Below are 22253 nucleotides of genomic sequence, written 5' to 3' on the forward strand. Positions count from 1 at the left end.
CTCACCGGCTCTTCTATTACTAGTCCTGTCTCTGTGCTTAGACAAGCGCACACAGGCACACGCACACACTCACACCAGCGCACATGGACACACAGACTCACAGACATACACAGCTCACTGCCCTCTCCACCTGCCCCTGGAATTGTGGAATGGGCTGGCAGGCCCTCCTGCAGAAGAGGCAGGTGATGGATTGACTGGGAATTTTTCTAGGCCCAGTGGCTCTTAAGGCCTTTTCACTTCCTCCTTAACATGCTCAATTGGTGAGAAGAATGCAGAGGGCTCTTTCCCAAACCCACTGTGGGTGCCGGGGAGGATTAATACCAGCCATCCATTCCTGTTGTCAGAGGGAGAAGGTGGAATGGTAAATGAAAGCGACCTCCGGCCTTGATGTGGCAGATTGGGCTGGGCGTTCGGGAGGTGTCCTAGTAATGAGCCTGGAAGGACTTTCCTGTAATACTGGCAGAGTGAACTGGACTTGTGAAACAGCAGCACTGCTTTCATTTGGATATTCCTCTTGAAATGCTCCCCTAGCGATCCTTTCCCTGTGCCTTCTGCTCAGCTTGGTGACCAGCCAGAGAAGAGTGGGGACCCCCGGGCAGAGCCAGGACCATCTAGAAAAGCACCCTCGGATAGCTCCCCAGCGACAAGTGCCCAGACAACGTGAAAGCACCTCTGGGAGGAAGAGCTCTCCATGTCAGAGATTCAGGGGATCTACTGTTGGGGTTCTTATTTTGATACTAAAAATTTCCAGCTGCAGGAACCTTCTGGATCTTACCTAAAATGTCTACAAGTGAACTGTCCATCTTTCTTACTACTGGTTCATCAAAATGCATGTTCTGGGTCCTGGTTATAGAAACAATTTTGGCTATTGTTCCACATATTTCTAGGGTCTAACTCCAGATCCTGGCAATATTTTAGAAAAACTCACTGAACTTGAAAGAATCCTTAACTTTTTGACACTGGCTATGCATGTCCACCTAGGCCAGCTGCCCATCATAGGAGGATGAGCCTAGGAGAGAGGAGATGGTGGGAGATAAAGTGGAGCTTGACATTTATTTAGTTCCTTGGTCCAGGGGAAGTGGCCCTTGTACAGTGAGAACAGCCAAGGAGGGAACTTCTTCCTAGACAGAGGCTGCTGAGGGTGTGGAAGGGGAGATGACAAAATAGTTAATCCACTGAAAACCTCATCAAAAAAACAAGAGTCAAACATTACGTTTCATAAGGATTAAGAACTGGCCCAAGACTGTCCTTGAATCCTTTAGGCCAGACACCTGAGCATACCTCATTCAGCCCTAATTTTATAAAACTATTGGGGGGATATAGAAGAAAGAACTATGTTCTATTATTATTTAGAGGTCTTAGAGAGCCATCTATTCTCACAGACCACGCACTGTCACAGAATTTAATTGGCACCAGGTTTTCTTGCGGTTCTGTAGTTCAGGCTTGTTTTGAATGAGCTCCTGCTATGCTGATAAGAAGCACATAATTAATTGATCTGGGAAAAAGCCAATGATCTGTAGAGTCAAAACCAAACATAGCACCTAGACATGACATAGTGTGATATGACTCCCTTCAGAAGAGGCCTGTGTAAATTTGCTGTTACTGCATAACAAATTAACATCAATGCAGATTGGTTGTGGAACAGTTTCTGACACCGTTTAGCTGGGTCCTCTGCTTGGGTCTCACAAGGCTGGAATCCAGGTATCAGCCACCTGTATCCTCATCTGGAGGTTTAACCAGCGAAAGATCCACTTCCAAGCTCCCTCAGGTTGTTGGCAAAATTCAGTTCCTGTGGGCCCCACTGCCCTGCTGGTGGTAGACCGGGGACTTCACTCAGCTCCTAGAGGCTGTTCTCAGGTCCCTGCCACTGGCCCTGCATCTGAGTGATGGAGAAACCTCCCTAGTCCTCGGTCTCTCTGTGACCAGCCAGAGAAAACTCTCTGCTTTTAAAGTGCTCCTGTGATCAGGTCCACTCCACATGGATAATCTCCCTGTTTTCAGACCACCAGGATTCATGTTTGAGCAAATGTTTGAGCAAATAACCAGGGGTCAAGAATCTTTAGGGGCCACTTTGGGATTCCATCTAGCACCAGATCCAACAGCCCTTAGCTCTTCTCTGACAGGGGCCCAGTGTCATGGCGAGAGCAGACACTATCATTGGAATCTAGCTGGATTCCTTACCCTTTCAATGGACTCTATATCCTATCACAGGATGCTTGGAGCAATGCTGAGGGCTGTACTTTCTTCCTGCAGGCCTTTTCATGATTACTAACTGCAGCACATGTTCACTATCATGATTTCACAGATGAGGAAACTGAGACGCAAAGGATTTCGGAAACTTTCCCAAGTTAGTAAGTGGCAGAGCCCACAATCTAGGTCTGTCTGACTCCCAAGCCCAGAACTTGGGTGACCCCAGCACCACGCAGGCAGAAACTACCAACACCGGGAACTGGGAAGGAAGAGCTGCGATTGGAATCAAGGAAGTCTGGCTCCAGAGTGCGTGCCCTTGACCACTGGGCACACACTGCCTGGCAGCTGGCCGGGCTCATGTGGACGCAGAACGCCCTGAGGAAACGTCCAGGACCTCTTCTGCTGAGTGTTGGACTGAGAGCTCACAGGAAACACAGGAATAACAGATCCATGGCTGTGGGGAAAGCCGGAGGTTGTGGTGAGGCCCAGCCCCCACCCCCCACACTCCTGTCACTCCTTTCCATCACAGACACTTCTGCCTTAGTTTTGTGCAAACTATAACTGTTTCATTCACTGCTCTTCCTTTCTGTTTTAAGCTGTGGATTCTTTGAAAAGCACTCCAAAAAACATCCCTGCAAAGCCAGAAAGAGCCCCCTGAGAGTATCTGATTGTTCATATCCTGAACTTGCAGGGTTTACGTTTCTGCCTTCAGGATGGGGTTTTTCCAAGCCATTCAATGTGGGTGCCTCAGTACATAGGAAACTTTTGCATAACATGTAATTCAGGCCCACCCTGACCCAACAACAGGTTAAAGATGACTTGTGGGATACCCTCAGCAGTGGGTGGGGAGAGCATGGAAGAGCTGGCTTTTGGGGTGTTGGGTGGAGGAAATGGAGCCGCCCACAGGCAGTTTCAGGAACCCCAGATCTGTCTGTGCTGGTGCCACTGCCCACTGGACCTGGTGAACTCAATCACATTCAAGCTACTTGGATTTTAGTATATTTCAATGCTCAGGTGACTTCTCCATGGTAACTGCAGAGCACCCTATCAGGGGAAGCCACAGTGGTTAGGGGATGTGGGATGAAGCCTGATGGTAATTGCAATCACCTGACACTGGCCATGGCGTGTAGCGTGTTGTCCTGAAAACCCCTATAGAGTGTGCATGTGTGGTGTGTGCATGAGTGCACACATGCATGTGTGTGCCATGCACAGGGAGGTGTAGGATGTAGTGGAACTGTCCATTTCCTTTCTGAACCTCTTCCTGTGCTTCATTTTTGTAACTCTGTGAAGCAGAAACAAGAAAATCTGAAGCTACCCAAGAACAAAGGAACCACCTACCAAGGGACGGGGCTTAATCTGCCTTTGGTTCGGAAAACACCTATTGCTCTCAGATTTACAAAGATGTCACTTTCTACTTAAAACCTTGAGGAGGCACAGCTCAGATCAAGGGCACTGTTCTTGTGGCGGCCTGAGTAGTCATTAGGAAGCCAGCTGCAGACTTGTGTTCCGCTCGAGATCCTGGAGGAGCCCCACAGGCCTGCCAGGAGAGCTTCCCTTTAAAACAAAGCTGTTGCTTTCATGTCCTTGGCATTAGCTTTTGCTCCTGGATAATTCAAACCTTGGGTGCCCTGGTGTGGATGTTTGCAGGGGGAGGGGCAGGGTGGGAGTCAGGGAGGTGGTGGGCAGGCCTCAATTCGAGGTTCTTACTGGATTTAAGAGCCTTTACTCTCCAATTTTCCAGACTGGCATATCACAGGTTAATACCGGACCAGTGATAATGACACATAATTTAAGACTTGTAAAAGCTGCCAGAGACTTGAAAGAAACACTCCACGCCAGGAACATTGTGCCAGGCATGCAAGAGCAAGCAATACAGGTAGAATTTATGTCCAAAGCAAGGGAACCATGCCTTTTGACACGCTCTCAGGGTGCACGCAGGTGAGCAGGCCCTCTGCCGCCGCTGCCCCGGCAGCCCCAGGAGCACCACCCCTCTTGCCGTTACTGTAACAACCATCAGGAGGCACCTGTTCACAAAGGTAAATTGGTTATTTTTAATAGACCCAGAAATATAGTCTTCAAGTGATGCAACAAGATTGCTCTAATGGTTTCTACACTCTGAAGACTTGTAGGGCCAGAACCCCACAGAACTGCCTCAGGGTACCCTTCTGTCCCCGAATACCCAGCTGTCTGTTGGCATTGTTGGAGACTGACATAGCCTGAGCTGGGGTGTTTAGCTGCTTGTGGGGTGGAAAAAAATGTTAAGAAAAATAATTGTTGTTTTTGCAAACTATCTATTTAAAAACAGAACCTCAGGAAGCAGATTTCTGTTCCAGTGCTTGGATGAATCAGAGCTTACAAAGTATAAATACACATTAGCAGGAGGAGGCTTCCCATAACCCATGTGCTGTGTCTTCCCAGCCCAGGAACCTCTGAACTCCTGGTTCTCATTCCCAGTAGAGGCAAGTACGAGACCCACAGTTGAAAACGGAAATGCTGTAACATTGCTCAGCCCAAGTTGCAAACCTCTGTACACCCATGAGACCTTTTTCTTTAAAGGCAACCAGTTTTTAGCTGATGCTCCCTCGCATTCAGATACCCAGGTGTACACCATTTAGAAAGGTGGGAAGCCCACCATGGTTCCTTTGCTACCTAAAAAATATACACAAATAAGTTAATTTTCACTCACTGGCCCCTCAGATCAACCAATAAACACGAAGCACTTAAGACCACAACTTGCACAGAGGGCAGCATAATTATTTTACATAAAAATGATGTCAGGTGGCAATTTAGCAACAAACTGGCTTCCAGGCTACTTAATTCAGTTTAACAAGGAGGAAAAACATTATAATTAATGAAGAGCTTATACTTTAGGGTTTTAGTAGAGTTCTCAAATTTAACTATACAAAACGCAGAGAGGAGGGGAGGGGACAGCTCTTGAAAATGCAGATTGCCCAGCCCCACTCCTGGTGAATCTTGGGTCAGACCTAGGAATCTGCATTTAAGATAAATGTGTAGCTTTCAAGTTGTTTCTGTTTATCACCCAGTCTCACTAGGCTTTTTGCCAATTAAGATATAGCCCCCTCCCCTTTTCTATTCTGATTCTACGTCACGTAAGTCTAGAATCTCAGGAGAGTTTCCTATCTAAAAACAATCATCTTCCACTTAATTCCTTCCTGGAGTTTCATGGTACATTCTAATGCTGAGTTCTAGTTAGCCAAGTTTTCTCCCAGGGTCTGCTCACAGAGGGCCCCCAGTGTTCATGGGGAACAGGAAAGCTAAACAAGTCCCTTCCTTTCCCCTTCCCTGTACCCAGGATATCCAAGATACCCAAGGCCCCCTTGCCTGATGCCTTCTACCTGGAAGAAGGGGGAAAACATTCTGACAATTACAGTCCTGGTTTTGAGGAGCCTGATCTCTACCTTCCCGCTGAGTGTCCTGGACACAGGACTCCTTAAAACACATGTGAGTCTCAAGATCATGTCCCTTCTGTAATAAAAAATTGCAAAGGCTCATTAACTGTTTTTTTCTTGGCACAAAAGCATTTGGCAACCAGCCGAAGAATTCCGGGGTCCTGCATAATCCAAGTTTACAAACCACCAGAGCAAGGTATTGCTTTAGGACGGTTTGAGTTCAGTGCTGCGAAACCAGACCATTTCCGGCTCCTTGGGTCTGTGTACTAGGAGACCACATCTCCCTCCCTGACCCCACCTTGTGGGAACCACCTGCTGTTCACCAGCAGGGATTAGTGACAGAAGTATTGCTATGCTAGGGAAATGTCATGGGAATCCACTCTTTCAGGGCTGCTGCCCCAGCAAGCCAAAATGCACTGCCATGGGTGAGCTCTGACCCCCTTGAAGACCTCTGTTCATGCACAAGGAGTGTGGATAGGGTAATTAAAGCCCACCATCCACTCGTAACCAAGATGCCCATCAGAGAACACAATTCTCTTGGCCTATAGCCTAGAGTGGAAAATAGCCTCCCAATGAAAGAAGACATCCTGTCGGCTTCTCCATTCAAAGTTTGTTGCTCCAGTTTGAGTTACACTCTGAAAACTGGAGGTGAGTGGATGGCCTGAGAGGTGAAGCTCTGGGGACAGTGCCCCCAGGAGGGTGAGCTTTGGCGTCTTAACCAGAAGCAGCGAATACCAGGCAACTCCAAGCAGCTGCTGGGAGCTGGCCCTGTGTGTGTCACCTCAGCTCATCCCTTGCTGAAGGGGCCAGAGGCAAAGCTTCCCCACCCCACCCATGACGTGGAGGCAGGGCCATGTTGGCCTCTGGCCCAGCAGCCTAGAGGGAGAACCACAGCTCTCCTGCCCCTAACAGGTGGAAACAGCCCAACTCTGGAGCCTCATAGAAGGCCAGGCACCTGGCACCCCAAAGCAGCGTGGCAAGGCCAACAGAATACTCACTTCAGGGTACAAAGTGATAAGTAGATTGATGGGCCTGGACCCCAGAAGCCTGTGCAGTGAGGCATAAGTGAACAAAGTCTACAAGGTCTATAATGATGGAAGGACATTAATGTATTAATCCAAGTAGCCAGGAAAAAAATGAGAAAAAGCACTCACTCTCCCTCTTCAGCCCCCAACACCAATTCCAAGCTATTTAAAAAACCCTTTCACTGTAGTGGGAAAGGTACGCATTTCCCCTGAGTGGTCACAAACAATTCACCTCCACGCTGCAGGCCATTGATCCAGTGGTGTTGATTCAAGCAGTATTCACACTTGCTGTTGAGTGACAAGGGAATCAAGGCCTCCAAGATGGGGTTCTCACAGCTCAGCTTCCCAGCAGCCCCACTTCAGATGAGCTTAGTGGCTGAAAAGGCTCTGAGCTCTTGTTCTGTGTGCCCCTAATGATCACTATCAGCAGCACCACACTACATAAACTCAGAAGAGGCCACACTGTTCCAGGTTTTTATACAAAAAATTTAATAAATATTACTTTTCAAAATTTATTGCCAGGAACACAAAGATGCATTTTTATGTTCATAACACTAATAGGACAATACAAAGTATCTTCACGGTCTCAATGATGAACCAACAAAATTACTGTTTTATAAGCCTTTTGGATCTTAAACTTTGTGATAACGTTTTGATTTCCTCACTTAAGGCAGGCAGTGTACTCTATGGCAAATCTAAACAGTGATCTCACTGGGCATTTTATTCTTCAAGTATTCAACTAGCTTATTAGAATACTCCCTAAATGCAGTAGATTAACAAAAATCAAACCTACAGGTGGTTCAGTATTACATACGAATGGTGGGGAAAAAAATCAGAATTTACAAAATAAGACTGGTGCGCTTCCAACTTCACACAATTAATTTGATATTTTTAATGATATTTGACCACTCAACATTTTGGCTACCTTTAGGTCATAGCTCGACTTGTTCCCTTAAACTGCTGTGTAGCAGATAACCTGCCTGTCTCTTTTCAAGTCAAAAGCAGAAAAAAAAACCCCAAAAAACTATTCTAGACTAATTCTGAAACTGCCTCAGTCGGTTCTGAAAACGTGTTTTAAAGTGATGCTATAGGAGGTGTTTTAAACATCTTGATGTTGGACAAAAAAAAAAACCCCAAAAAACAACAAAAAAAATACTCCACCAGTATTCCAGGCACAGAAGCCCATCTATTGTCTTAAAAATAAACCATTTTCAAACACCTTAGTTTTGGCTTATAGGCAACACATAGTAAGAAAATAAGTTCAAAAAAAATAAAGCCATACGCTTACAATGCTATCAAAAACCTTCAGTTCTAAACACATACATATAAATAAAAAGGAATGATGTTTAAGGCTCTTGATTATTAAGTTAATAAATCAAATATACACAGTGATTAATAAAAAAAGAATTATTTACATAACTGTACAAAAGTCTACTTTTGACATTTTTCCTCTTTAAATTCTTCATTTTACCAGCAACTGCCAACATCAGTCCCCCCTCCCCCAACAACAAAATACAATAAAAAAAATAAATAATAAACTCATTTGTGATAGTTGCTGTGGTTCTGAGCTGCAAAGGCACTTTTCAAATACAGAACTACTTGTACGTCATCATAAAACCAATATACAAAAACAACTCGAGTCAATAAATATAAATAAAACTATGATCCTAAGACTGCATCACCCTCGGGACACCTGGCGGAAGTGGAAGCTCAAGGCCTAGAGGTGGGGCCTTCTGGGCGCCTGATCCAAGACCTGTTGGCTGCAGGGACCGTGCACTAGGGCACATGGGACTGGTTTTTGCATAGCTCTGAGACGCAGCCCTCGATTTCCCAGGCAACCACAGAAACTACCATTGCCAGTGTAAGCCAGCTTGTCAAAACTTAAATTAACACAGGGATTCTAAGCCAACAACACCCTCAGACTGGACTAGACAGTTAAAGAACTACAGCCCCGTGCGCCCGCGGACTCTACCTAGTGGCGGAGGTGGCGCCCGCCGTCTGCTATACGATGTACTCCACCCGATTTAAGCTCTGGGCGCTCTCCAGGTCTCTGTTGTCCTGTTTGTTTGTCCAGTTTGGGTGTTTGGCAGGTGTGCCGTTGGGGGGCTTCTCCTCTCTGTCTACCAGCGTGTACGCTGGCTGCTTGGTGAACCGGGTTTTCTGCTGGTGCTTGTCCATGTCGTCCTCCTCTACCTCCGAGTTATGTGTCCTTATTTTTGACATTTTGGAGTTTTTGTTCTCGTAGTCCTTGATGGGGACTGTGTTGGCCCCATGCTTCTCGATTGGGTTTTTTATCTGGTTCAGCTGCTCCCTGACGTTGTTGGTGGTATTGTCCTCTGAGGCTGAGCGCGCGTGGCTGCTGGGCTTCCGCCGCTTCCGCACACACCAGTAGAAGGCCGTCACCAAGCAACAGACCCACGCCACGCTGAGCACGGAGCTCAGCAGAGGGACCAGGAAATCTGCAAGGCAGGCCCCAAACCCATTACCCTCTTGGAACGAAAGAGTACCAACAGTGGTTCTCCTGCCCTGAGTCCCTAAAAAGGGGCATCATGGGACACGATCCTTTTCACAACTGCCTATTGTAACTCACAGCTTGATTAGCAGTGCTGGGACCTGGGACCTTGGAGACCCTGACACTATTGTCCCCAGAGAAACTGAGCAAAGCAGCAGCTCCTACCGATTCCCCAACTTCGTGTGGGGAGAGCAGTGTCTGGTTCAGTCAAGGGCAGTCTGGCGACTTAGAAAGCTCATTACAGATCTGGTTTTCAGAATTACCAGAAACCCGATCTGAGCACAGACGGCTCCGATGCCCCAAGAGGTCATGAGCCCAATTTCTCGCCTTGCTAGAACAAAGATGCTTAAGATGGTCTGAAGGAGAGTCTGGACATACTGCAGGGCCTTCGAGCTGCCTATCAAACCAGTGTCTCACGGTGCTTAGGCCAGGCTGTCACACGACACCAGAACACCAAGGCAGGTTTTGCACACCAGAGCTCAAGGCACCGTGAAGCTCTCTGCACTAGGGCTTCACAAGGATCTAGGATTAGCACATGCACTACAGAGGGGCCTGCTTGTGAGCACACAGCCTGTTGGCAGGGGAACAAGTCAGGCCAACCTGGGCCCATCGCAATATGACATTGGTCAAGTCAACTGGCCTGTTTCCTCACCAGTGAAATGAGGGGCCAGGGGAGGAGGCGGGGGAGTTCCTTGAGGTAACTGCCCGCCTGGTGGTTTTACTGCACAGTGTGATAAGATCCTTTTGGCACTCATCAGTGAAAGGGACTGTTCCCACCTGACACTTACCCGTTCTGTTCTTCAGAGGACGCCTCTGTACTCTCACTTCTGCAACTGCAGCAATAAGCGAGCTGTTTCCATCACGCTTACTGACGAGGTCTATAATTTTGTCCGTGATTTCCTTGATAGGGTTTCCATCATCCCGTATGTCTTCAGCAGACTGGGCGGGAGGGGGGGATTGTCAGTCTGGAGGGTCAGGGAATAACCAGCTTTTCCCTAGCAGTTTTTCAACAGTAGCTTTTTCAAAAATTTCATGTAACATTTCATTATTTTTTAAAGTTTTTCAATTATCATTTACATTCAATATTATTTTACATGTTCCAGGTATACTTTTATTCAAAATCATTTGACAACATACGTAGGCCAAACTCTCTTCTGATGTATTTGCTCCTGGCTAACTGAAGGTTGCTAGTTATCTTGCAATCAAATTAATTATTAAATGTGAATAGATCTTATACTTACAATAGCCACGTGTATTTCATTGTTCGCAGAAGAGGAAGGCTCACAAGCTATGTATATTGAATATTCAGCAGAAACATTCTTCAAAATATTTAAATTCCTCAATTCACTGCAAATGTGCTCTGTGGTAAGACCCTAGAACAATATTGAAAAGTCCACGCATATGTAAGATACTCAAAGGAGAAAAAGGATGATGTTTCCTTGGAAGTTAGGTTATATTCAGTTGCATTTTGCAGGAACTAAGTTCCATAAGGCAAGAACTTAGGCTACAGAGAACTGAATCCTAGCTTACAATGGTCCTGCCTTAGTAAAGGCAGCCACACACCATTTCCCAACTGAAAAAGAAGCTCCATACCGGGGACATCATCTCTTTGTGGAAGGTGAACGTGATGTTTGCACAGTTATCCTGGTAATAGGGGTCCGAAGTGCATTTGGTCTTCACGGGCTGAAGGCTGGAAGAGTGACACTCGCCCACACCTGTGCAGGGGCGGACAAAGCACTGGTCGTCCAGGATGGGGATGCAGCTCTGCCCGCTGGGGCACTCACTATGTCCTTTGTGGAGCAGGCAAGGTCGAGGGCCACACCAGACCTGGAGGGAGAGACAGGAGCAGGCAGCTCAGGAGAAATGCCCATCAGTTGTTGCAGAGTTCAGGTGACCTGCAGCAGCCCTCACATCCTACCTTTGAGCAGGCAATCCGTCCATTCAGACACTGGCAGGTATTGCAGTCATCATCCCACCTAGCTCCGTCTGGTATCACACTCCCCATGGTGATGCAAGGCCTCCCTGAAACTGAGAGGCGGAGACATGAGTGGAAGGACTTTCCTTTCCTGTAGACGGATCTCGATTCTTTACTCCCTCCCTGTTAGGAAATGATCACACCCGTGGCCTTTGTCACATTACAAGTTCCTTCCAGGAGAGGCAAGTATGCTTTCCTCCTCTGCTGGCTTTTCCACAGCCACGTGACCTGCTTTGGCCAAGGCCACACCAGGGGATGTGTTGTAAGCAGTCTCTCACAGTTGACTCACAGAGCGCTCTGCCTCCTGAAAGCCTGCCATATGCCAGAAAAAGCACACACCCCAGGTGCCACTGATGGCCCGGGAGGGTGAGGAGGAACCAAGAACAGACCTGAGCCCAACCTGCAGCACCTAGCACTCTGCCCGCTCTGTGTGCCCATGAATGCAAATAAATGCCTATTGTAAGCCACCTGAGTGTAGAGGTGGTTTGCTACATAGCACAATTACAGCAAGGCAACAGCTACCCTGTTTTCAGGGGACCTCTCAAAGTTCCCCCCTTCCCTGTTATCCCCACTGTATGTCCCCACTGTGTTCTCTCCCTGGGCACAGTGTCTGCTCATGGTCAAAATGGTGACTGCAGTGACTGGAGCACCCACTCACCCCACAGGACACACGGGAAGCTGGGGCCTGGCCCACATACCTTCCTGGCACTTGGCACCACTGTGCCCTGGGGGGCAGACACACCGGTAGCCATTGATCTCATCCACACAGGTTGCCCCAAAAGCACAAGGTGAAGACTGGCATTCATTTATGTCTAGGAGAAATGGAGTTCAAGTTTAGGCTCCAACTGGAGGCAACGATGTTTTCCTAAGCTTTCACTGGCATTACATACACATAGGAAGGCCTACAAAAAGTGTAACGTTGATGAATTTTCATGTAATCAGCACCCAAATAAAGAAACAGGATCAGTGCTCCAAAAGCTCTACCCGTCACTGCTCCCCCCAGTCACCATTAGCTGGACTTTTAACAGCTGAGGATCATTTAATTTAACACTGCTACCTCCCAAAATAAGTTCCTTTTTCTGAGTGCAATTTATCGGAAGGGCTGGCAAATTTCTTTAAAAGGGTCAGACAGCAAATATTTTAGGCTTTGTAGGCCATGTGGTCCCTGTCACAACTACCCAACTCTTATCATAGCTTAAAAGCAGCCCTAGACAGTGTAAATGAATGAGCATGGCTGTATGCCAATAAAACTTTATTTATAAAAATAGGCAGCAGGCCAGATGTGGCTCCCAGGCCATATGTCAACCTTAGAAACAGGAAAAAGAAACAAGGCACCCCCACCCAGGGCTGGAGTCCACTCAGTCCCAGAATAGGGGATCGCAAACTAGTAAAATTTCAAGTAAGTTAGGGAAAAGAAAAAAACACTGTTCTATTGCTTTTGTAAAAGATATGGCTTATAAAAAACTAGCAGAAAAGGCTCAAAATAAAGAATAAACTTTAAGGTTCCTGAGAAACTGCACTGCCCGCCCCCAGTTTTCGTTTTAGTCCTTCCACCAGCGCCTGATCATGCCTTAGGAGACCGCAGCCCTGGTCCCTTCCATCGGTGTTAGCTCCGTGCTCCACCAGCACAGCTGTGGTCAACGTCCACTTGCCCATAATATGTCAGTTGTGGCGAAAAGCACACTCTTTCCTTAGGGGCTCAGACTAGCTTAATTGTCAAGCTCTGTGCCTGGTGCTCTCTTCCCTAAACAAGGAGGGCTGTGCCACCCACCGAAGGGCCAACAGGTACCTGAGGATCTAGACAGCTGGAGGAGGGGGCAGGGATTACAGAGCTCTGCCTGGCAAATAAAGGGCATCATGGCCTTAGTTGTTTTAAAGATGTAAACTCTCAGGCTGAGGGGTGATGTGGGGAAAATAAAGCCACTGCAGCCCTGCTTGGAGTGGCTCAGTGGACTGAGCACTGGCCTGTGAACCGAAAGGTCTCTGGTTCGATTCCCAGTCAGGTCATATGCCTGGGTTACAGGCCAGGTCCCCAGTAGGGGGCACACAGGAGGCACCACACACTGATGTTTTTCTCCCTTTCTCCCTCCCTTCTCCTCTCTAAAAAAATAAATCTTTTAAAAAAAAAAAGCCCTTGCAAACCCAGCTAGAGGCAGTCCTTACTTATTCTGCAGTCAGGCCCAGCAAAACCAGGGGCACACTCACACCGGTACCAGTTGTCTCCATCCACGCACGTGCCACTGTTGTAACTAAGAAGAGAGCAAAGACCACCTAGGTTACCAACCTCCCTATCCAAGACATAGGCTACCAGCCAATCATAGGGAGCCTCGCCAGTGACCACAGCAGCTCTAAACCCGGGCCACATTCACCACTGCCCGGGAGCTTTAAAAATACTGATGGATCCCACCCCCAGTGTCTCATCTGACAGGTCCCAGCTGCAGCCCAGGCACTGGATCTTATTTCAAAAAAAAAAAAAAAGCAGCAGCAGCAGCTCCCAGGTGATTTGTGTGGGCAGTGAAGGTTGAGAACCACTGCTCTAAATGAATACAACCTGGCTAATTAAAGTGTGGTCCACAGACCAGCAGGATGGGCACTCCCTGGGTGTTTGTTGGAAAGGCAGGGTCTGCAGCCCAGCTGACCTACTAAATCAGAACCTTCATTTTAAACAAGATCCTGGGTGAGGCACATGCACATTACAGCCAACAAGTGCTGGCTTAAAAGGTAGTCACACTTACCAGGGATGAGGGCTGCAGTCATTGGTATCTGCAAAGTAAAAAGACAACTTAATAGCAAAGCAGTCTCAGCCCTGAGTGAAAACACTGCCAATTTCCCTAATACCCAGATGATAACGTCGTAGTTAACACCAGCAAAATGCACTTAAGGCCCCTGCTCAATTGGAACCAGGCCTGCACCACACTTTGTTCCGCTCACCGTGGGACACATGTACACAGGAAGAGGCCCTGGCAGGGCTGAGGACGGGGTGTGAGAATGGAAGGAGACAGGCTGCTGGTCAGAGCAGAGCTGGGAACGAGACGCCATCTGTCTCCACTTATCTCTTTGGCGACTTTCTCATGCCCAGGTCAGGGCTGCATCCCATCAAGTCATTAGAACAGACCCAGGTGATGCAGAAGCAGACATCAAACAGCTATTCTGCTTCTGGTTTCTACTTCAAGTCCCTGAGGGTGTCAGGATGTGCTCCCACAGCCCTTGGAGAGTTCCACGGGGTGGGGGACACTCACTCTGAGTGCAGATGGGCCCCTCCCAGCCTTCTTTGCAGACACACGTGAAGGACTCGCCATTGACCACACAGGTGCCCCCGTTATGGCAGGGGTTTGGCAGGCAGCTACTATTTCGGGCTGTAAAACAGGAGCAGAGACCATCCTCCCTGAGGATCCAAAAACAGTCTGAAGGGGCAAAAGCCACAGCCAGGAAAGCACTCATAGGGGATCAAGTGGGGCAGAAAGTTACCTATGTTACAGGTCGTTCCATCCCACCCTGCAGAACACATGCACTTGAAAGCATCCCCTTCATCATAGCAGGTGCCCCCGTTGTTGCATGTGGCCTCGTCACACTGGCTGTCACCTGGAGGAGGAAGACCTCAGTGTGAGCCCCTGGCCAGCTCCCCTCACAGAAGAGACAGAGGGGTCCCAGGGACAGCATCCCAGTCAGCTACCACTTACGCGAGTGGCAGGTCTTTCCTTTCCACCCGTTCTTACAGTCACAGTAAAAGTCGTTGACTAGGTCTCGACACGAGCCCCCATTGTGGCAGGGGTTCTGGCTGCAGTCGTTGATGTCTAGAACCAAAGAGGAGACCCCCAGCTGAACATGCACCCAGGACCCCACACAACCCATGAGAGCCACACGTTTCCTATGGCCACTCCCACCCCTGCTTTCCACCCCAAGTTCCAAGACCAGCTGAGAAATCCCTGGACTTTAACACCATTACCCTTTGTAGGAGAGTAAAGGAGCCCCCAACCAGGTTACTTTTAATCCCACACAAGTTAGTGAAGTCAGGAGCAGGCCTGTCATTCCCATGAAATTGAAATCAAGACAGGCAAAACTGACAATCAATTACAAGCAGGGATGTCTGTCATCTCAATCACACAATCGGATTCTGTAGCTCCGCAGCAGCAATTCCTTCCCACTGGCTGTCACCCACATTAAGAAATACAAATAGCAGCCAGGCCATGCTGTCCCACTGCAGGAACACAGCTGGGGTCTTCCTTTCAGAAATTTCCATGAGAAAGAAAGGCTACATAGATTGACCACCCCACTCCCCCACCCTCCACAATGCCAGAGCTGTCTGTCCCAAGAAGACCAGACTCACTGGTTTCACAGTAGGCCCCCTCCCAGCCGTCACTACAGATGCACTTGTAGGAGTTGACACCATCGATGCAGGTGCCGCCATTTTTACAGGGGTTGCTCTCACAGTCATTAATATCTAAGAGAAAAGGAAACAGAAGTCTGGTAAATGAAGTACTAGTAGAGCCGGGCACTGCTCTATAAGCTGCCATCTGAGGACACGCGCTTGGCACCTCAAAGTCCTCACTTCCATCAGGACTGTCTCGAATTCAGCAGGCAGCCCACTAAGCAGGGCTCTCCTGAAAATGCCACATGCATTTTATTGATGTCCTTACAGGCTAAGCTGCTCAGTGGGTGTGGGGAAGACATTCCCACAGAAAGAAGAATCACCCAAACTAAGATTCCGGAACATTCTAAAATGTGCTGAAGGCTCAGAGGCATCAGTGATCTCATATGTTAAACACAACTCAGTCTTAGAGCCTAGATATAATGGCAAACCTTCACACTCGTCTCGACTGAAACAATCCAGACCCGCAAGCTCCCTGAGCTGGGCAGAGGCAGGGAGAGGGTCTTACTTTCATGGCAGTACGTTCCAGTGAAGCCTTTGTTACAGTCACACGTGAATTTGCCTCCCGACTGACTCTTGCACTTCCCATGGGGGCCACAGACGTTGGAGGAGATATACCGCACCCCTTCAGGCGTGTCGTTGGAAGCCATGGCCACTGTGCAGCTGTCAATCACTAGAAGACAGACTCAGGATCAGATTATGGCCACTGACCCATGAGACATGGCGTTCCTAAGCCAAGGACACACGCCAAGCCTGCTTTCCCAGACACAGGCACCTTTGGCTAATGAGGGGAAGAGATCAAGAGGCACCGTGGGGCCAAGACTCTGGCAGCATGCCCTGTCACACTGTGACAACACTGAGATGCCAGGCAGACTGAAGTTTTTTAAGTTTATTAGTTTGTTAAAAACATTTTCTCCCTACGTGGCTGAGTAGTCTCAATGTCTGTGGGCCCCTGTCCTCCTGCCCTTCATCTCTTTGGTAGAGGCTTCTGAAAGGAAGAAAAACCAGCTTTCCTTCCTACTTCATCATGCTTAAGGCAAGGCTGATGGACAAACTTCTGGAACCTGCAAGACTGTGCCACCTAAGATAGCAGCCACAAGCTACATGTGGCCATTTAAATTTAAATCATTTGAAATTAAATAAGTTTCCCATTGCACTGGTCACACTCTAAATGCTCCTTCCTTTGACCACACATGGCCTGTGACCACTACCCCGAGAGCACAGACGCGGACCGTTTTCACCCCAGTTTTCCTGACAGTACTGCTCTGAGGAATCTGTCTCATTCTTGCAAATCAGCCCGCCCCAGGCGGGGAATGCTAAATGAATTTCATTCTCTGCCCTGGGCTACCTGGACATGGTTCTCCCACCAGCGGACCCAACTCAATTGCTTCCATGTGTCCTGACTTCCAAGCAGTCATGTTAAGGGGACTGATCTCCTCGCCTATACTCTTCTCAGAGTATCAAGGAACAGTGAGTGACAAGTGGGGACACAGGGGTGAGCTTTGGAGATAAGCCATGAGCCTGGGGGAGGGAGGTACCTTCACAGGGGGTTGTGCGGCAGTGGTCTTTAAGGTGGGAGCAGTTCTTGCCTTCATAGTCCTCAGTACACTTGCAGAAATAGTCGCTGGCACGGTTGTAGCACTGGGCACCGTTCTGGCAGGGATTGGGTTCACAATAATCTATGTCCAGCTGCAAGGACCAGGACCAAGGCAGTGGGAGAGGAAACAGTAAAACAAAGGTATGATTATAACATCTCTGGGGCAGCAGACACTGGAATCTGGCCATTTCGTCTATCTCAGAACACCCTGCATAATACACAGCTGTGTCCGAGAGACTGTCCAGTAGGCACTGGAAAAACAGGACAGAGTAAGAGAGCTGAGTTGGGAGGTGGGGGTGTGAAGTAGACAGGCAACGGACACTACCAAGAAAATCACTCCATCTCTTTCCACCGCCATTTGTCTAGCAGAGATCCCTAGTCAATGGGAGGTACTAGATTTCACAGAGACTCCAGTCAGAGTCCAGAGTGGTGTGGGAGAAGGGAGAGAAAAGGGAGAGAATGGGTTGGCGGGGGGGAGGGAGAGGGGGGAAGAGGGGGGAAAGCAGGGAGGAGGAGGTAGGGGTGGAGAGGAGGGAGGAGGAGGCAGGGAAGGAGAGAGGGTGGAACAGGAAGAGACTCCCCCAAGAAAATTTGGCCAGAGGTTCCAGCCCTGCTCACCTGACAGAGGTTTCCAGAGAAACCAGTGGGACACAGACACTGGAATCTGTTGATTTCATTCTGACAGTGACCCCCATTCAAACAGGGGTTGCTGGCACATTCATCGATGTCTCTCTCACAGTGATCGCCTGCATAGCCAGGTGGACAGATACAGCGATAACCATTAACCAAATCCTGAAAAGGAGAAGGAGGGGGGAGAAACACATGCTTTTTTTCTATGTATCCACAAACACAGGGCTTCGGTGGTTTAGCATGACTGTCGCGGTTCAGCTGATTCACTAAAATAGCCAAATGCCAAGCCTCTCAAAATGTGGGAGGAATTCCTGCTGCGTGCCTTCAAGATGACTCCCAGGAGGCTGGGGGTAACATGAGACCAAGTGAAACTTCTAGAGACTCACTTTTCACCTGCATTTTTAAATCTCACAGGGGCACAGCTCTCCCAGGGTCATGTCAATCTTAAATTGGTTGTCACTCATTAAAGTTTTGATTTAAGCAAAGATTTACATACCCGACAGGCGGCATCATTCTGACACTGGCCAAGGCAGTCATTAATATCTTAAAAAAAAAAAAGTCATATTAAAGAGATAATTTACATTGAAATTGGGCTTAATTGAAAAGCCTTCTCAGCTCAAATAGATAAACTGTTCAAATCAGATTTGCAGTGTGCTTCCGGTGAGATAAGGTAATTGCACTGGGTGGGAACTCTCCCTCCCTAATTCTTCCAGACTGAGTGAGTGAAACTTCACATCATTGTTTTAGCCATCTTATCAGAATATGGCCCTTTTACCAGCTAATGAGCCTGATAAAAGCCATGTTTTCATTTCAGCACTAATCACTCCCGCTTCTAAAACACCCCTCCATACAGTTTTCCTTTTTATCACTGTAGCCTTCTAAGGACTGGCAAACGCCTTCAACACCCAAGTTTCATGAAAATCAAAATCAAAACAAAACCACTCACTTATTTCACAGTTCTGACCCGTCCAGCCGGGGAGGCAGTCACAGTAGTAGCTTGCAATTAGATTCTTACAGGATTTGGCATTGACACAAGGTTTGGCCTCACACTCATTTGCATCTGAAAGAAAATGAGGATGAGCAGGGAGGAATGGAGGTCCCCCCCAAACTGCCCCTCACTCCCAAGAATACTGTCCTAATAGTTTGTGAAATAGGAGACATTTGGATAAGCTAGCTAAATAACAGATACTGGGTCCCCTTTATTTTGAAGATCTGATCCCTCTTCCTTGTCATTATCCAATAAGGAATGCTGATTGATAACTTTGTGGCTGCTGGTGGACAACGGGCCCCAACAGCAGTGCAGAAAGCCACCAGGCATTTCTGTGCAAAACCTGGCACAACCTAGTTGCTGGGATTTAAATGTGGCAAAAAGAATGCAGACAGCTCATTCCTCATGAGATCATCCCCATTCGGAGCCCAGCTGAACACTCCTCGGACAGGCGATTGACATGGTTCACGGAGTCCCACAGCTTTCCCACAGGGCCTAAAAGAGCTCATCCATTTGCATTCAAGTGATTTCTCCCAGGCCCTCTGGCTGGACTCTAGATAATAAATTACTTCTTAGCATGTTGTGTGCAAACTCACAGCGCCGGCCACATGCTCACCTTCCTTAACAGCTCTGAGTATCAAAGCCCTTGGTGCAGGAACTTTCTTACCTAACTGGCACGTTTTGCCAGTCCACTGGGGCGGGCACACGCACTTAAATCCATTAACCAAGTCCAGGCAGGTGCCCCCATGGGAACAGTTATTTGGAGAACAGTCATCAATGTCTGTTTGACAAAAATGGAAGAGGGCTGGCAGTTTAATCTCAATCCGTTTGACAATTAAGATAATTTAATGCCTCACGAGGGGCCGTCACTGAAGGGCCTGACACCTGCTCTAAGTGACTGCTCTGATGACAGGCAGGCCTGATTTTAGCCTGAAATCCCCCACTGCCCCAGATCATTTAATCCCCAACCTAAGCAGGCAGGGAGAGGGCCAGCTGGATCCCCAGAGGATCAACCCTTTGGTTATTTTTAAAGAAAAGTTTTATCATGGCTCAGAGGTAGCTAAGAATTAAGGAAAAACAACTTCCTTACTGGCGGAAAACCTTATTCTTTATACTTGTTCAGAGCTGTCCCAAAATAGCACACCTGGAGGAAGGGACTCCCCACTTCTGCCCTGGACTATAGAGGTCTCTTAAGCATTCATCCACTGCCCACTTATGAAGTGCCAGGCTCGCTGCGAATTCACTGAGTCTTCTTCACAAGCTGTTTAAACAGGGCATGGGGTGGTTATGTGGCTAGACTTCCACAAGCTGTTTAGTGCAGGCGTTGGAGCCAGCCCAGGCCATCGGACCCCAGAACCCACAACCTGAACCATGCATGCTGTGTGGTGCTGCACTCAGGGTGCTGATGAAAGTGGTTCTCAGGCCTGGTGGTACCTCAGAAACCCACGAACTTGTTAAAGAATATGGACTCCCCAGTTCCAAAGGGAAACTGGGACACGGAGAACTGCACTGTCAAGCACCCAGTGGTTCTGATGCACAGCCAAAGCTGGCAGGCATGGTGTCCCTTTCAGGCCACTTGCCCCCATGACAAAAATTCAGTAGTGACGACCTCCCCTGTGGGAAGACTCTCCATAATTCAATTTGGAGGAGGCTGAGCTGCAGGGAGTACATGCAAAGTTAGGAGCTATGCCACGAGCAAGTTTCTTCCAGTGGCAGACACGTGTGCTCACTTAGCAGAGAGGATGGGTGGACTTCCAAGTACAAAAGCTGGAAGCTTAAGCCTGACTCCCCACCAGACTACAGACTGCATCCATCCCCTCCCTCAAGGACAGACCCTCACGACGGAGACCTGACGCTGGACCGTGAGCCCAGGTATCTGCCCCAACCCTGTACGTCGACACAATGACCCTTGAGAAAGGACACAGGCCAAAACCCGGACTTACTTGTGGAGCATGTGGGGCCAGTCCAGCCTGGAGAACACTCACACTCAAACCCCAGTGAGGTCTCCCTGCAGCTGCCTCTGTTGTGGCAGGGATCAGAGAGGCAGGCGTGTTCCGCTGCAAAAACCAGGATGGCAGTCAGCAAGGGACACCACTTTGGGCTACCCACACCTCTCTCCACACCCCAGTCCCCCACACCTGGGCCACCAGCTCAAGGTTGTTTCAAAAAACAAAAGCAAGCCTGTGATAGAACCCTGCTGTGCCCAGGAAAGAAAGGAAGTCATCTCTCTCACTGAGCTGTCTCCAGCCACATTCCAAGGCACCTCAGAGCCGGGGCCATGGCAGCACAGAGTGCCTCCCACACTCACGCTCATCGGCATCACCCAAAACACGTGAGCAACGTGAAGGCAGTTTCAAAGACCCAAAGAGCTGCTGAGATAACAAGTCTTAACTCTGGAGGATCTGTTCATCTTTTTATGAGTCCTTTAAGTATATTTTTAAAGCTGAGTATATGAAAAAATTAAACAAAGGGATTTCATTCTGCCTGGACCACTTACCAATCTCACAGTTGGGTCCTGAATAGCCCTCAGGGCAGGAACACTGGTATTTGTCAGGACCCGTGTTGCTACAAGTTCCCCGATTGAGACACGGCTGGTGAGTCCCGCAGTAATTGAGATCTGCCAAGGAGACCCCAGAGCAGTCAGTCGCTCAAAGATGTAAAAGGCTGCTAGCCCCAGTCTAGTCCCATTCCTCTTTTAAAAACCAGAAGTTATAAATAAGTCAGGAGATGTAACGCACAGCATGAGGAAAAGAGTCGGTAACACTGTATTAACGTTGTAAGGTGACAGGTGGAAACCACACTTATTGTTGTACACCTAACTACTGTAAGTCAATTACACGTTAACTTTTAAAAAAAGGAGAAAAAACCCAAACAGGAGCATTGAGGGCAAATTTTAAACAGATTCATGAGCTAAAATAAAAAGCCCCTGAAAATACAAACAAAGAACAATAAAACCAAATCACCTCTGTCCCACCCCCAAGACCTCACGTTCCCTCCCACACACCCCACCCTGCCAGGTCCATCCCTGAGGGGCGTACCTTTGTCGCAGAGCTGACCGCCCCAGTTGGTCTCACAGAGGCACTGCCAGGGCTCGTTACAGGTGCCATGGACACACCCCGGGTGCGGGATACATTTGTCACAGTACAGGCCCTGCCAGCCGTACTGGCACCTGGGAGACAGATAGGAGACCCTCCTTTAGTCTGTGGAACACTCAGGGAAATCTGTGCCATTAAAAGATGATGATGCATGGTGCAGGGTTCTTCTGTTTTGCTTTGTTTCTGGTGACAGGATGGTAGACTCTCAAGGTTTGTCTGGGGCTGCCTCTAAACAAACATTTTCCTAGTTGGGCCAAGGTCCCCTCCTAGGGGACTCAAGACAAAGGGAGGGCTGTTTGGGGAGAGAGGCCAGTGTGGGACTACCCTTCACAAAGCCACTCTTCTCAGGCTCACAGGAATGAGCCGAGGGTGGAATAAATCAATCCTGGGGCAGACCATAGAGGGGAAGGAAGGACTCTCGGGTGACAACAATAGCCATGTGAAAGTCTCCACAAACGCGGC

At 48.4% G+C, this 22253-nt stretch overlaps 1 protein-coding gene across 1 annotated transcript in view; it reads right to left on the reverse strand.

Moving 5' to 3' along the window:
• Nucleotides 1-7098: 7098 nt before the first annotated feature.
• The window catches only part of JAG1 (jagged canonical Notch ligand 1), a 35554-nt gene continuing 20399 nt past the window's right edge, over nucleotides 7099-22253 (reverse strand). The window contains exons 6-26 of the mRNA XM_045832996.1: nucleotides 21735-21865; nucleotides 21194-21313; nucleotides 20640-20753; nucleotides 19364-19477; nucleotides 18655-18768; nucleotides 18205-18251; nucleotides 17697-17870; nucleotides 17020-17170; nucleotides 15990-16154; nucleotides 15440-15553; nucleotides 14793-14906; nucleotides 14581-14694; nucleotides 14352-14468; nucleotides 13848-13875; nucleotides 13276-13361; nucleotides 11811-11924; nucleotides 11056-11165; nucleotides 10731-10964; nucleotides 10379-10510; nucleotides 9926-10076; nucleotides 7099-9084 (exon numbers count right to left, since the gene is read on the reverse strand). Coding sequence (XP_045688952.1) covers nucleotides 8627-9084; nucleotides 9926-10076; nucleotides 10379-10510; nucleotides 10731-10964; nucleotides 11056-11165; nucleotides 11811-11924; nucleotides 13276-13361; nucleotides 13848-13875; nucleotides 14352-14468; nucleotides 14581-14694; nucleotides 14793-14906; nucleotides 15440-15553; nucleotides 15990-16154; nucleotides 17020-17170; nucleotides 17697-17870; nucleotides 18205-18251; nucleotides 18655-18768; nucleotides 19364-19477; nucleotides 20640-20753; nucleotides 21194-21313; nucleotides 21735-21865 — 2902 coding nt within the window. The 3' untranslated portion in view covers nucleotides 7099-8626. The remainder of the gene's footprint in view (nucleotides 9085-9925; nucleotides 10077-10378; nucleotides 10511-10730; nucleotides 10965-11055; nucleotides 11166-11810; nucleotides 11925-13275; nucleotides 13362-13847; nucleotides 13876-14351; nucleotides 14469-14580; nucleotides 14695-14792; nucleotides 14907-15439; nucleotides 15554-15989; nucleotides 16155-17019; nucleotides 17171-17696; nucleotides 17871-18204; nucleotides 18252-18654; nucleotides 18769-19363; nucleotides 19478-20639; nucleotides 20754-21193; nucleotides 21314-21734; nucleotides 21866-22253) is intronic.

The sequence above is a fragment of the Phyllostomus hastatus genome, unplaced genomic scaffold, assembly GCF_019186645.2.
Source record: "Phyllostomus hastatus isolate PE091 unplaced genomic scaffold, TTU_PhHast_1.1 phas_contig_17, whole genome shotgun sequence".
Classification (NCBI taxonomy): domain Eukaryota; kingdom Metazoa; phylum Chordata; class Mammalia; order Chiroptera; family Phyllostomidae; genus Phyllostomus; species Phyllostomus hastatus.